Consider the following 16,675-nt stretch of genomic DNA (forward strand, 5'->3'; position numbering starts at 1 on the left):
CAGTTCTAGTTCAGTTCTAGTTCAGTTCAGTTCTAGTTCAGTTCTAGTTCAGTTCTAGTTCAGTTCAAGTTCAGTTCTAGTTCAGTTCTAGTTCAGTTCTAGTTCAGTTCTAGTTCAGTTCTAGTTCAGTTCTAGTTCAGTTCAAGTTCAGTTCTAGTTCAGTTCCAGTTTAATTCCAGTTCAGTTCCAGTTCAGTTCCAGTTCAGTTCTAGTTCAGTTCTAGTTCAGTTCTAGTTCAGTTCTAGTTCAGTTCTAGTTCAGTTCTAGTTCAGTTCTAGTTCAGTTCTAGTTCAGTTCTAGTTCAGTTCTAGTTCAGTTCTAGTTCAGTTCTAGTTCAGTTCTAGTTCAGTTCTAGTTCAGTTCTAGTTCAGTTCTAGTTCAGTTCTAGTTCAGTTCTAGTTCAGTTCTAGTTCAGTTCTAGTTCAGTTCTAGTTCAGTTCTAGTTCAGTTCTAGTTCAGTTCTAGTTCAGTTCTAGTTCAGTTCTAGTTCAGTTCTAGTTCAGTTCTAGTTCAGTTCTAGTTCAGTTCTAGTTCAGTTCTAGTTCAGTTCTAGTTCAGTTCTAGTTCAGTTCTAGTTCAGTTCTAGTTCAGTTCTAGTTCAGTTCTAGTTCAGTTCTAGTTCAGTTCTAGTTCAGTTCTAGTTCAGTTCTAGTTCAGTTCTAGTTCAGTTCTAGTTCTAGTTCAGTTCTAGTTCAGTTCTAGTTCAGTTCCAGTTCAGTTCCAGTTCTGTTCTAGTTCTGTTCTAGTTCTGTTCTAGTTCTGTTCTAGTTCTGTTCTAGTTTTAGTTATGTTCTAGTTTTAGTTCTGTTCTAGTTCTGTTCAAGTTCTGTTCTAGTTCTGTTCTAGTTTTAGTTCTGTTCTAGTTCTGCTCCAGTTCTGTTCTAGTTCTGTTCTAGTTCTGTTCTAGTTCTGTTCTAGTTCTGTTCTAGTTCTGTTCTAGTTCTGTTCTAGTTCTGTTCTAGTTCTGTTCTAGTTCTGTTCTAGTTCTGTTCTAGTTCTATTCTAGTTCAGTTCTAGTTTTCTTCTGGTTTTGGTTCTGTTTCAGTTTTCAATATTGATTCTAAAATTTACTAATTTTTTTATTTCTTTTCAGATTTCTTTAAATTTGTTGTAAGCAATTGGTAAGTCTTAGCTTTGCTATTAAACAAATTCTTATACATTTTTTTAAATTATTCTTTATGTTACTTTAACTTTTTATATTAACTTTCAAAATATTTAAAACTTTTTTTAAAACTTATTTTAAATTCAATTTTTTTCTTTGTTATTTCAACTAACAAATACATTATTTTCTATATTATTTGTATAACGAAATACAATTCCATTTTAAACATCCATTTTGTCAATTGACAGAAGCATAATATTTGCTGTCAGTTGCAGCTATTGTCCTTTGTTTGATAACATTGTCGAAATTGTATTTTGTTATCGAGTACATGCTCTCACTCTCTCTCTTTCCCTTGTTTAAACTAGAGCCAGAAAGGGGAGCCTCTGTTGTATAACAATGAAAACAACAAACTAAAAAAGGGAGTGAGGAAACGAGGGAGTTTTCACTGTTAAAGGGGCTGTATCAATTCAAATATACGCTTAAGCTTTAGCCAAAAAAGGTTAAAACTTACTTTTTATTATTATTTTTTCTTGTAGTTGTTGTTGTTGTTGATGTTTACTTTTTTCGCTTTACAAACCAAATTGAAAAGTTCTCTTTTTTTCAACAATTGTTTGTTTGCTTTTGTTGTTATTGTAAACTGCCAAATATGGCTTGAAAGTTTAATTGTATTGAAGGATTATGCCAATGTCATATTTATTATTGATTAGAGTGCTTTTAAAGTAGAGAGAGACACTAAATTCTATTGAATTGTATAAAAATTTAAATTTCAAACAAAGTTTTTCATAAAGTATGATTGAATGAATTTAAGTTTTAATTAAAAACTTTTACAATTAAATGCAAAGAATGTTTTAGTCAGTTTGCAAAAGCCCAAAGGTATTAGAGAAAGTTTAATGCTAAATAACAGCTAATAATGGAAAAAGTGTTTACACTAGCAGAAGGTAAAGAAAGATAAATAAAGCTGAATATTGTATAAGAAATTAATTAAAGTGGGAAAAATAAAGTTTCGTCAAGTAAAAATAAGTTGAAAATTTATTAAATATTGAACGAATTTAGTTAGTAGGTTAACTAATATTAAAATATTATGTCAAATTTTTATTAAAAATTCTATTGTTGAGAAAATAAAGTTTCGTTAAGTTTTTAAAGTGATCAAAATGCAAAAATTTTTTCTAGATTTGGGTAGTATTTGAGCAATATTGAACGAATTTGATAAAATTTTCATAAAAACTTCTTTCGTTAAAAAAATAAAGTTTCGTTAAGTTTTTTAAATTCACAAATATAAAAATTTTAAACAATTTAAAATAATAGCTTAACTAAGCTTTACGAATGTGTTAAAATTTCTGTAAAATTATCTTTCGTTCAGAAAAATAAAGTTTCGTTAAGTTTTTTAAATGCACAGAAATACAAATTTTAAGCAGTTTAAAATAACAGCTTAACCAAGTTATACGAATGTGTTAAAATTTCTATAAAATATTCTTTCGTTAAAAAAATAAAGTTTCGTTAAGTTTTTTAAATGACCAAAAAAGAAAAATTTTATTGGATTTAAGGAAAAGTTCATTAGAACTGAATGAATTTTAAAAATTTTTCGTTTAAATTCCTTTCGTTAAAAAAATAAAGTTTCGTTAAGTTTTTTAAATGCTCAAAAATAATTTTTTTTTGTAGTTTTTAAAATTTAATTACTTGTTTTAAACGAATATGTTAAAATTTTCTTAAAAATTTCTTTCGTTCAGAAGAATAAAGTTTCGTTAAGTTTAAAAAATGATCAAAAGTTAAAATCGTTTAAAGATTGAAGAAGTAATTTTCTAATTATCAGCGAATATATTAAAATTTCCCTAAAAATTTATATCTTGCAGAAAATTTATATTTCGTTAAGTTTTTTAAATGATCAAAAATTACAAGTTTTAGTAGATTTATAACGTAAATTACTTGCTTTTTTAGAAAATTTGCTTTCGTTGGGAAAAATAAAGTTTCGTTAAGTTTTTCAATTAAACAAATCTATTTAAATATTTGATTGCTAGTGTAAAGTCACCTTTAATTAAGAATTTTAGCCAAAAACTGATTTACTACAATTCCATTTCAACTACAAACTCCAACAACAACCAAACTCAAACACTTTAATTGTAGAGAGTCGGCCATTTTGTTCAATAAATGAATGAATGAATAAATAAAACTGAGAAACAGTTGCCACATTATAGCAATGTCAAACTTTTACACTTGAAATGTAACATTTTTTTGTTTCCAATTTTTTTTTTAATAATAATATAATGAAATAATAAAAAACCAACTTTTTGTTAAACAAAAGACTTGCAAAGAGCTCATTATTTTATACTGTACAATATTATTTAAATAAATAACAAACCAAACAGGAAAAAATACCATTCATACAACCAAACACCCACCTCTCTTTCCCAACAACAACACAAAAAACCTCAAATTGAAAAGGTTACAAAAAAAATGGCGGTGCGAATTTCCTTTTTAAAGGCTAAATGGGAGCAAAAAAACAGTAACACAACAATAATGAATGAAAAAACCAACAACAACTTCTATTAAAACAGGAAAAATAAAAAAAAGAGTAAAAAAGCACACACATACATTCACTCAAGTGTGTGCTTCACAAAAATTATTATATTGAGAGTTCTCTCCCCGTTATATTTTTTTTCACGTAATTCATGGTAATTGTATTTGAGATTGTAACTGTCATTAATTATAGTCTGGAGTTTGTGTTTGTTTATATGTTTTACTTTTGTTTTGTTCAGTTCAGCTTTTTAAATGAAATTTTTACTTTTTCTGTTGAAATAAATATAAAAACAAACAAAGAATATAAAAAAATAATAAATGAAATATTGTGTGATTAATTAAATGTACAATTTTTATCAATGAACCGCGTCTCTTAAAGTTAAAAAGTTGTTGAACGAAAGTAAAAAAAGTTAACAAATTTTTATTTAAAAACCTTAAAGTAGGCAATAGAAGTTAATGAATTGTAATCAAATTAAAGGGAGAAAACACATGATTCAAAAGGTGAAATTATTTACACAGAACTAGGACTAAAACAAAGCTGAACCAGCACTAAACTAGAATAAGAATTGAATAAGAACTAAACTAGAACTGATGTAGAACCAGAACAAAACTAATACTAGAACAGAACTTGAACAGAAAGAACAGAACTAGAACAGTACTAGAAGAGAACTTGAACAGAAAGAACAAAATTAGAACAATACTAGAAGAGAACTAGAACAGAACTAGAACAGAACTAGAACAGAACTAGAGCAGAACTAGAACAGAACTAGAACAGAACTAGAACAGAACTAGAACAGAACTAGAATATAACTAGAATATAACTAGAATAGAACTAGAACAGAACTAGAACAGAACTAGAACAGAACTAGAACAGAACTAGAACAGAACTAGAACAGAACTAGAACAGAACTAAAACAGAACTAAAACAGAACTAGAACAGAACTAGAACAGAACTAGAACAGAACTAGAACAGAACTAGAACAGAACTAGAACAGAACTAGAACAGAACTAGAACAGAACTAGAACAGAACTAGAACAGAACTAGAACAGAACTAGAACAGAACTAGAACAGAACTTGAACAGAACTAGAACAGAACTAGAACAGAACTAGAACAGAACTAGAACAGAACTAGAACAGAACTAGAACAGAACTAGAACAGAACTAGAACTAGAACAGAACTAGAACAGACTAGAACTAGAACAGAACTAGAACAGAACTAGAACTGAACTAGAACAGAACTAGAACAGAACTAGAACAGAACTAGAACAGAACTAGAGCAGAACTAGAACAGAACTAGAACAGAACTAGAACAGAACTAGAACAGAACTAGAACAGAACTAGAACAGAACTAGAACAGAACTAGAACAGAACTAGAACAGAACTAGAACAGAACTAGAACAGAACTAGAACAGAACTAGAACAGAAATGGAACTGAACTAGAACAGAACTAGAACAGAACTAGAACAGAAATGGAACTGAACTAGAACTGAACTAGAACTTAACTAGAACTTAACTAGAACTGAACTAGAACTGATGTATAAATAAATTTTATGATACAGCGATTTTTAAAAAATTTTCACGATTGATCATATTTCATTGAAATTTTTCATTTTATAATTCTGTATGCATTTTCCTTATTAACTGAGTCGTCAGTGTATTTTTTACTTTACACTACAACAACATTCTACATTAATTTTCTAAACAATGAAAAAACAACAACAAATATGTATGTAAAAACAAAAATAATCATTAAAACAAATTGTAATAGAAATCGAACAGAATAACAACAGCTAACAAAACAACAACAAAAATAATTATGAAAATGAAGACGAAGATTGACGAAAACGACAACTACAACATTAATAACAACAACAATTATAATTAATCACGAATGAATTGTTATGCAGTTGAGCAAAAACAAATAACTTGAGAAAAGAAGCCCCCCACGCATATCACAAGCAACAGCAACAATAAGAAATTGAAATTAAGCGAAAAAAAAAACATAAATTGATGAACTCGTACATGGTCGTTTACTCGTGAGACATGCAAACATCATCACAAACATACATTTAATTGAACCAGTTTAATAAACTCTGCTCACATACAGGTTGCCATTAGCAAGAGTAATAATATGCAGTTAGAAAACAACAATAACAAAACATGAGCTTGACTGCGAACATTAGTTTGTAGTATTGTTGATGTTGTTGTTATTGGGTTTTTTTTCCTGTAAGAATTTTTGTTGTGGAGTAAAATTGCAAGAAAAAAAGAGTTGTTTGTTGTTGCTGTATACATTGTTCTATTTAATACAAGAATGGCTTCGCAAAAACAAAAGTCAAGAAACAATAGCAACAACAACAGGCAAGCAAATTAATTAAAATTCTTAAAACAAAAGGCAAGTTAAAAGGTTTTCCATTTTTTCACTTCGAAAATGACGACGTCTTTGCTTAACAAATTGTAAACAATGGTAAACTTTTGTCAACTCCAGACTAAGGTACCATATTCTACATTCATTCGTATATGGCTTCCCTGTTGGGGGAGAGGGTTAAAGTTGACACAAATTAAATATGGTCTGTGTAATGTCTCTGAGTGTGATGTAATGTACAATAGGTAATGATTTCTAGAAAAAAAATTATTGCCAAATAAGGTTTCTAAACCAAGTGATGTAATTATAAGGAAAATACAACTATAGACTAGGTTATAGTCCAGAATATAGTATATTGTCTAGACTGTGGACTAGACTATAGGCTAGACTATAGACTAGACTATAGGCTAGACTATAGACTAGGCTAGACTATAGGCTAGACTATAGACTAGACTATAGACTAGACTATAGACTAGACTATAGGCTAGACTATAGACTAGACTATAGACTAGACTATAGACTAGGACTATAGACTAGACTATAGGCTAGACTATAGACTAGACTATAGACTAGACTGTAGACTAGACTATAGACTAGACTATAGGACTAGACTATAGACTATAGACTAGACTATAGGACTAGACTATAGACTAGACTATAGACTAGACTATAGACTAGACTAGACTGGACTATAGACTAGACTATAGACTAGACTATAGACTAGACTATAGACTAGACTATAGACTAGACTATAGACTAGACTATAGACTAGACTATAGACTAGACTATAGACTAGACTATAGACTAGACTATAGACTAGACTATAGACTAGACTATAGACTAGACTATAGACTAGACTATAGACTAGACTATAGACTAGACTATAGACTAGACTATAGACTAGACTATAGACTAGACTATAGACTAGACTATAGACTAGACTATAGACTAGACTATAGACTAGACTATAGACTAGACTATAGACTAGACTATAGACTAGACTATAGACTAGACTATAGACTAGACTATAGACTAGACTATAGACTAGACTATAGACTAGACTATAGACTAGACTATAGACTAGACTATAGACTAGACTATAGACTAGACTATAGACTAGACTATAGAGTAGACTGTAGACTAGACTATAGAGTAGACTATAGACTAGACTATAGAGTAGACTATAGACTAGACTATAGAGTAGACTATAGACTAGACTATAGAGTAGACTATAGACTAGACTATAGAGTAGACTATAGACTAGACTATAGACTAGACTACAGACTAGACTATAGACTAGACTATAGACTAGACTATAGACTAGACTACAGACTAGACTATAGACTAGACTATAGACTAGACTATAGACTAGACTATAGACTAGACTACAGACTAGACTATAGACTAGACTATAGACTAGACTATAGACTAGACTATAGACTAGACTATAGACTAGACTATAGACTAGACTATAGACTCGACTATAGACTAGACCATAGACTCCACTATAGACACGACTATAGACTAGACTATAGACTCGACTATAGACTAGACCATAGACAAGACTATAGACTAGACTATAGACTAGTCTATAGACTAGACTATAGACTAGTCTATAGACTAGACTATAACATAGACTAAAGACAAGACCAAAGACTTTGTTATAGATTATACTTTAGATTACCTTATAGATTAAACTAGACTATATATTAAACTATGTATAAGACTATGTAAAAGGCTATAGTCCAGACTATAGTCCAGACTATAGCCAAGACTATAGTCCAGACTATAGCCAAGACTATAGTCCACACTATAGCCAAGACTATAGTCCACACTATAGCCAAGACTATAGTCCACACTATAGCCAAGACTATAGTCCACACTATAGCCAAGACTATAGTCCACACTATAGCCAAGACTATAGTCCAGACTATAGCCAAGACTATAGTCCAAGACTATAGTCCAGACTATAGCCAAGACTATAGTCCAGACTATAGCCAAGACTATAGTCCAGACTATAGCCAAGACTATAGTCCAGACTATAGCCAAGACTATAGTCCAGACTATAGCCAAGACTATAGTACAGACTATAGCCAAGACTATAGTCCAGACTATAGCCAAGACTATAGTCCAGACTATAGCCAAGACTATAGTCCAGACTATAGCCAAGACTATAATCCAGACTATAACCAAGACTATAGTCCAGACTATAGCCAAGACTATAGTCCAGACTATAGCCAAGACTATAGTCCAGACTATAGCCAAGACTATAGTCCAGACTATAGCCAAGACTATAGTCCAGACTATAGCCAAGACTATAGTCCAGACTATAGCCAAGATTATAGTCCAGACTATAGCCAAGACTATAGTCCAGACTATAGCCAAGACTATAGTCCAGACTATAGCCAAGACTATAGTCCAGACTATAGCCAAGACTATAGTCCAGACTATAGCCAAGATTATAGTCCAGACTATAGTGTAGGCTATAGTCTGAACTATAGTTTTTTGCATTTAGCTGTTTGTCCCACTAACCCTCTAATTACTTCTAGTACTGTGATAAATTTCGTTTCTATTCATTTCCATTTTGTACGCTTCACATCCTCTTCAATTTAGTTTAAAGTTTATTTTCTCGAGCTATTTGTTGTTTGTTGTTTATTGTTTATTTTTGTGTTTGCAGTTTGCGGTTTGATGATAGATAGACCACTTCAGATAAATATGATTTAATTTCCTAATCAAAAATTGTTTTTTTACAACAAAGGATGCTAATGCAACAACAACCACAAATATAACAGAAACATATTGTCCTGGTAGTCAACGTCTGCCGTTGCTGTTGCCAAACCCAATATGACAGAAAACTGAGACACTGTGATAGATTCAGGAAACATATTGTTTGGCAAACCCACCATTTACTCACTGATTTTATTTTTTTCAATTCTATACACTTCAAGCATCATCCAACCATTTATGTTTTTTAGTTTTGAAAAAAATATATTTTCATTACTGCCTGCGTTCGTTACAATATTCTCATTTTACAAAAAGCTTCGCCAAAATGTAACAATTGAATTTTTGAATTCTTTTTTGTTATTTTTTTTTTTTTCAACTGTATGAGAAAGACAGAGTTCTTTTTTTGTTTCCGGTTGCTGAAACAGTATTTTATAAAAGCGGTAAGGGTGTTTAACAAGTACTTGTATTATTAGGTTGTCCTTCACAGGCTTAGGCAACAGACATCAACTTCAACATTGTTAGCAGAACCCAAAAAATGGAAAAAAATAATAACAGTTAGTTAATATTTTTTAGATATTTTTTTTTTATTTCATAACTCAAGTACCCCGAGTACTTTTAACAAAGAGGTGATTGGAAATATGTTTTCTATTTAGTTTTTTTTTTTATTTTTCCCTTAAAAAAATATTTTTTACTTCACAGAATAAAAATAATAACAACCATTATAATAGTAGTAATAATAACAACAACAGTAGCAGCAGCAGCAATATGTTTTGTTTACACACACACAACTACAGCTCATAGTTTGTTTTTTATATCCTTTTTTATATCCTAAGTGAGAGTAAACCTTTAGCCACCGCAACAACAACAATATTGTGAAAAATACATTAAATACTTATCATAATCATAATAATAACAGTAACAATAACAAACAACAAACTATTTCGATTATATAATTGAAAATAAGCATTATCCTGTTTTCTATATATATGTATAGAAAAATTGTTGGGGTTTCTGTGTGTTGTGGAAAAGAATAACAAATCATTTCATTGTTATTTTCACAAAAATTGTGTTAGTCATTGAAATAAATTGTTTGGCTCTTGAGTTTTTGCTTAAATGAAGAATAAAATCTTTAAAGATTTTAGCGGTATTTGATCAAAAGTTTTAAGTGGAAGACTTGAGTTTTTGAACTAAAACTTCTCTAAATATTAAACATCCCAGTAGTTTATCTTGCTTACTTTTCCTCTTATCCAATTCAGTTGGCTTAATGAAATGTATGATCCCTAAAAATCGGATAAGATCGTTTTGTAAGACATTACTTACTGCCTAATATTCCGGATTTTAAGCGAAAGTTGCTGAAAAATTTGTTTTTTGTCGAAACAAGTTATTTGTCCGATTTCTGGAAGAATGTTTCATCCACGAAGTGCAAAAACCATTACAAATGAAATTCTACCTCTTTAGTTTTGGTCAGAGAACATTGGACTTAAAGATAACGTCCAACAATGATTGTTTTCGATGTCAAGAAGTTTGCTGACATTCAAACCAAACTGTGGGCAAGAATCTAAAACATCAAGAAAGAAAAGTGATTGGATTCTATTCCTCTCCTGAAATAAGCCTCTACCAGCTTATTCCTGACTTATTATCGGGGAAAGGAGACTACACACTAAACTCGTTCGTTCTCTGATTTTCAACATCGAAACAAATATCTCTATTTTGCAACAGTTAGTAGTACTTTTTAGTTCTACAACTATGGTCCCTTTAAGATATATCTTCAAATGTCCATATCCAATAAATTCGTCTGATTACTCTTATAGCACTCAACTAGCGATCCCATTTAGTAAGGCACTTTAGTCCTACAACTAAGATTCCTTTGTGACATCTGAGTCAATACACTACGATCATGTGCGAAGGTAATTCCTAATGTTCATATCCGATAAATTCAACTGATCATGCTTATAGCAATCATCCAGCGATCAATCTTCGTGCACATCAAAACTGACACTTTTCAACGGCATGAAATCTGCGTTTACAACGGGTTAACCTATAAAGTCCAATAATTTGAACATCCGTATTAGAGGATATAGGTTAGTCAGTTCTCTTCGATCATGAACAAAAGTATTTATTGTTATAAATCCTTTAAAAACATCGGATTGTGTTAATATAAGTTAAATCTTCGTTTTAAAACGGATTATCCTATAGATCCATCTTCGTGCAAGTCAATACTACCACTTTTCAACGGCATAAAATCTACGTTTTAAACGGGTTAATCTATAAAGTGATACAATTTGAACATCCGTGTTAGAGGATCTAGGTTAGCCAGTTCTCTTCGATCATGAACAAAAGTATTTATTCTTCTAAATCCGTTTAAAACATCGGATTGTGTTAATATAAGACAAACCTTCGCTTTAAAAGGGATTATCCTATAGAGTTGTACAACTTGAATATTCGGATTGAAGAATTGACGTTTGCTGGAGTTATGTCGCGACTTCCCCATATATCTTAACGTCTAAAGAACTCTTAGTGATCTTAGATTTTCACAGATTTCTATTTGAGAAATTTTACATCTTTTACTTCTGCTTGTTCAGAACCAGAATTCTCTTGATCCCTAAATGGCTTATAGATCATTTGGAAAGAGATCCTACCTATATAAAGCAATACTCGCCTAACAATTTACAACATCCACATAATCTCGTTTATCACTCGGAAAGGAAAGTGATCGAGCGTCTTCCCTATACAATTGATCCCTAAATGGCTAATGGATCATTTGGAAAAAGATCATACCTATATACAAGCAATACTTGCCTAACAATTTACAACATCCACATAATTAGTGGAGATCACGTTTCGTAATCTCCTTTATCACTCGGAAAGGAAAGTAAACGATCGAAGTTTCCCTATTCAATTGATCTAAATGTGATATTCTTATTAAGATAATCATCTAACACGTTTAATTTGACATATACAATCATTTCCGGTTATTGATTTCCATGATCATTAGTCTCAATGATGAAGAGAATAGCAAGGATTGATAAAGGATCATATTGATTCGAGGATTTTTAAGCTTTCCATGGGAATGGTTGTGGAAAAAAGAGTTTCTCTGACCTCTCGTCGGAGTCTGTGTAGTTGTGCCTATAGGGAGTATAAGCTAAGGCTGATCTTAGCGTACTTCCAAAATTTTTTAGTGAAGATTGTTGTCTCCGAGGAAACTTAGAGTCCATAAGCTATCTCAAATCCCTCATTGTGCATGATATTGAATAACATTGTCTTATCTTTAAATTAAATGTTAAACCAAGAGGAAAATCTTTTTTCAAACAACTAATCTGGGAAATAGTTTTCAATTAAAGATAATTTTCATTTATATGCAACATTTCTACATTCACACTTATTCCCTTAAAATTTTCGCATATTTATTTTATAATAATTAATGCAAATACCTTTAGAAATATAAATCAGGTTGTGGTATTTTTCTTAACAATTTTCAATTATCCTTAACACAAGGTGCTTATGATATTTAAGACGATAAATTTCTAGTTTATTTGCTGACTATCTGTGTTGAAACAGGCAAAGTCTGTCAAACAGCGTTAGTGTTTCAGCAAATTCGTTTGCCTTCGCTGTGTCATTGTGTCACAACAATTGACAATATGCCTGGTGTCTAAGAAATTTTGGGTAATTTTAAAGACATCACCATACTCTGGTCCTTTGTTATGCTAAATGAAAAAGTTACATTAAAAGAAATCTCGTCTCGTCGGCATCAAATGTGGATTAGTATAGAAGGAGGAAGGGGGTGGGGTGGTAGAGTAGTAAGAAAAGTGACGACGTTGTATTGAAATAATAATAGAGAGTAAAGTTAATACAGTACCAAGGACACGTGTCAAACGTAAGGCAAATACACCCTATATATGACAAGCTGATTTTGGGCTGGAAAAATTAAAACCCAAACTACTCATATATGTATATGGAATTGAATTCAAATTAAATTAAAAAAATTTTTGTAAGATTCTCAATCAGTGGTTACATGACTGGTTGTTTAGCATTACTTGTGGGACACGCGTCATCTATTTTCTCATTTGGCTTAAACGGGGATTATTTAAAGCGAACTACTTAACTAAGCTGCAACTAGTTAACTTGCAACAAAAAGGTTGATATCTGAGATTATGTTTTGTTCAGGGGCGTGATTTTGGCAACCCTTCATTTTTGGTAGCTTTAGGGAGTAGTGGTTTTTAAAGAGCTTAATCTCTCTCTCTCTCTTTACTCCTGTATAGTGTTGTGTCATTTTGGAAAAATCTATTTGTTTGTTTTATGTTTGTGATAAAACTAGTGTCATTGTTTGACAGTTGATGTCATCTTTGTCATTCGCTTCAAAAAATTTATCTAGACATACAATATTAATACAAAAAATTGTTAACTGGCTTGTCTGTCTGTCTGTCAAACACTCGTTTGCTCGTTAAGGATTTTGAATCAAATTTAGTTTAGTCATTCAACGGCCAACTGTTTAAAGGAAAGTAAAGTGTTAGCGGCTAAGGGATAGAGAGAGTGTGTGGGAAATGTGTTGAACTGAGTGTGCCAATGATTATGGCGAAATTTGAGGGTTTTTTTCTAATTGAATATTCATTTAAAATGTTTTACATTCAATATTTGAAAGCTAGGCAAGAGATTATAAAAGTGCTTAGGTCAAAGTAGTTATTTAAACAATTGTTGATGGCTTGGTGCAGGCTGTAGGTGTTTAAAAAGCCTGGGAGAAGACATCTAAGTGTGAAAACAAATTTGTTTAAGTGTTTTTTGGGTTTTTGTTCTCATATTTTGAAAGTTTGTTTAGTTTAGAAAGATGAAACCTTTGAAAAGAGTTTCATTATAAATAGAACAAGTGTAGAATGGTTGGTAGTGGTACTATTACAACAACAATGATGGTTTAAACTTTGTGAACTTTCCCGCTAAAAGAGGAAGGAATCGAGTAAATATGATGCTTTAGATAGCGAAATAAATTTAGTGATGTTCAGGCATCAATTATTGCCGAATATCTTCTTCGAATGATATCAAATCAACCTGGAGCATGTGTCATCGATGAACTGCCATCACTATGGTGTTATTGGAATCTTGAGGCATCATACTCCATAAGTTACAGAGATTCTAACATATCTGGTACCGGTTGCTCGCCGTTCATTGTTTCGGACTTTGGCTTGTGGTGGATATTGGAAAGGTCCCTTCGAGGTGCACTTAGTTGAAACCCAAATCAACTTTTCGAATTTTTTTGATAACAACCTGGGGCATGTTACTACCTTGGTTGACCGCCCTCTCCTGCTATTGGAATCCTGAGGTTATAAATGACTCCAACAGTAGTCAATTGACTCGTGGTCCTACCAGAGATCCTTACTTATCTGGTACCTGGTACTTATCTGGTTGCCTGTCGTTCATTGTTTCCGACTTTGCCTTGTAGTGTATGTTAGAAAGGTTCCTTCGAGTTGCACGTAGTTTAAACCCAAATCGTGGGAAAGGAATATTGGTTTAAAGATTGATTTTGTCTCGGCAACATCACCCAACGAAGCAGTGATTATGAGACTAAATGTTAGGAATGATTTGCTGTCACCGGATCGTTATAGAGAGAGTATGTGGAACTAGCTACGCACTCTCTCATGACTATATGTGTTGTATGGGTTTTGTCTTGTATGTGTTGGATGAAATATAAGGTTCTGTGATGGGTTGGATGGTGATAAAATTGTGTGGTATCCTATCCCTGTGTTATCGCTTCCCTTCTTTTTCCGGGACTCTGTGCATTCCTTAACTACCGCATGTGTGGAAGAAACGATGTCTAGACTAGTTGATGTCACCGGATCGCTATAGAGAGAGTATGTGGAACTAGCTACACACTCTCTCATGAAAGTATTAGTTGTATGGGTTTTATCTTGTGTGTGCCGGATGATATATAAGGTTCGGTAATGGTATTATCACTTCTCTTCTTTTTCCGGGATTTTTGTCAAAGTTTACTCTGTGCATTCCTTAACTACCGCATGTGTGGAAGGAACGATGTCTAGACTTATTGATAGATATCATACTTTTGCCTACCAAATACGGTTCTAAGTGCAGTTGTCGAAACAACAGAGACTTTAGCAGTCGAGGAAGACTTTAGATATCATCTGAAGATTTGCCAAACATTCCACAACGAAACTGTAATGGTCAGACATTATATTGCTCGAGTACTTAAGTAAAGAGCTTATACATGGATCGGTTTCAGTAATTGATACTTTATTGATCTTAGCAAGTCAAAAAGGGGCGTAGTTAAGTCGCCTCTAGCTCAGCGTGTGGTTGAAAAAGACTACCGTAAGCTTAGTTTGTCAAGGTAGGCGCTGACGTAGACCACTCCTGAAATCTGTATTTAAGATCTTGCGGATCCAATTCTTGCCGTAATCTTTCAGGCAAACGTTGGAAAACTTTGCATTTAAAATTATCAAAATTGACTATAACGAGGAACACTACGAGGACACTAACTTATTTCATGGAACTTTACGCTATATACCAATTTCTATTCGTTTTAGAAATTGAAGTCAATTTAGTAATGTCCGTCTTTCCATACGTAAATTGAAATCATTTACACAAAGACCCCCGATATCTTAAGGAACCAATTCCAAACAAACATACCTTCGAGAAAGTTTCTGTTTTAAATTACAAAAAACCACGACCACCACAATATTTCTTGATATCCCAGTTCCAAAGTTTTGTATAAAAACAATAGTTAACAAAAAGCTTTTGTATCTTATAAATGTTGTCGTTTAAAATCCCACTTACCCAATCTCTTCGATATTTCCGAATTGTGCATTTTTGGATTGTCTTGGGCAATTTTTCTGCGCTGCAGCCGCGACCACACCATGAAAGCATTCATTGGACGTTTTATATGTTCTTCGTTTTGACGTTTCGTTGTATTTTGTATCATCAGGCTAAAAAAGACATCGCTGAGAAAAAGGGAACAATTAAAATGAGACCATTTACTGGAGACATGGTATTAAATTAAAACCCACCTAGCGCTACCGCCACTATTCATAAGACTGCCCATATTTTGATGTAAATTTGTCATGGGCGATGATTGGGCACTGTGATGCAGGTGAGCCGCTGCAGCCGCCGCCATGGCTGAAGAATTTGCTGAAGACGTTGCTACGGAACTGTTATCAGCCGCCGTTGAGGAGTGGCTGTGATTAGCCGAGGAGTGATTTAAGTGATCTGTTTGCCTTAAAGAAGCCAAAGAACGGCTGGAGGAGGAAGATAGAGGATGAGAGTGCAGTGAGGGCGAGCTATTGGAGTGCGAAGTAGCAACCGTTTGCAAGTGACTGGAGGGATGAGAAGCGTGATGTAATATATAATTATGAGCTGAAGAATTCTGTTGCAAATGCTGAGAACTACTGCTAACCGAGTTACTGTGCGAGACCAATGTAGGAGCCGTCGAATGTTGAACACTTTGTAAACCACACAAAGAATTTAAAGTCAAATGATTACCTCCGCTCTGTTGTAGACTAGAGGCGGAATTCAAATGACTATTATGATGATGCTGATGCTGCTGCTGTTGGGCCTGTTGCTGTTGATGATGCTGATGATGTACCGCTGCTGCTAACTGTTCAATATGACTACCGGTTGAAGAACTAACTGCCGATGAACTATTACCAAAATGATTGGAGAGTGTTTGTCCCGTGGAGATAGAGAGTGGATGTGCTAACGATATCCCAGAGAGTGATATTGATGGAATATGTTCCATCATTCTGGGCAGACAAGCATAGAATTATTAACAACAACTTCAACAACACCAGTACAAATTGTTTGAATATGTTTAGAGACTATGATGACACCTCTGCTTGCTGCTGCTGATGCTGCCAATAAAACCCCAACAATGCTGCAAAGACAAACAAAAAAAAAAAAATTAATAAAAATCCAATTAGTCAAAGGGGCCTATAATTGTAAACCCTTTTGTTAAAGTTAGATTTATTTTTAAAAT

General features: G+C 32.8%; 1 protein-coding gene across 1 annotated transcript in view; it reads right to left on the minus strand.

Moving 5' to 3' along the window:
• Nucleotides 1-16,441, minus strand: part of LOC119609648 (box A-binding factor) — a 42,545-nt gene extending 26,104 nt beyond the window's left edge. Inside the window, exons 1-2 of the mRNA XM_037964490.1 lie at nucleotides 15,711-16,441; nucleotides 15,481-15,644 (exon numbers count right to left, since the gene is read on the minus strand). Of these exons, the coding sequence (XP_037820418.1) occupies nucleotides 15,481-15,644; nucleotides 15,711-16,441 (895 nt within the window). The remainder of the gene's footprint in view (nucleotides 1-15,480; nucleotides 15,645-15,710) is intronic.
• Between the last annotated feature and the right edge of the window lie 234 nt (nucleotides 16,442-16,675).

The sequence above is a fragment of the Lucilia sericata genome, unplaced genomic scaffold (genome assembly GCF_015586225.1).
Source record: "Lucilia sericata isolate MDLA Ls3-8-SP2 unplaced genomic scaffold, ASM1558622v1 Contig001024F_arrow, whole genome shotgun sequence".
NCBI classification, from domain to species: Eukaryota; Metazoa; Arthropoda; class Insecta; order Diptera; family Calliphoridae; genus Lucilia; species Lucilia sericata.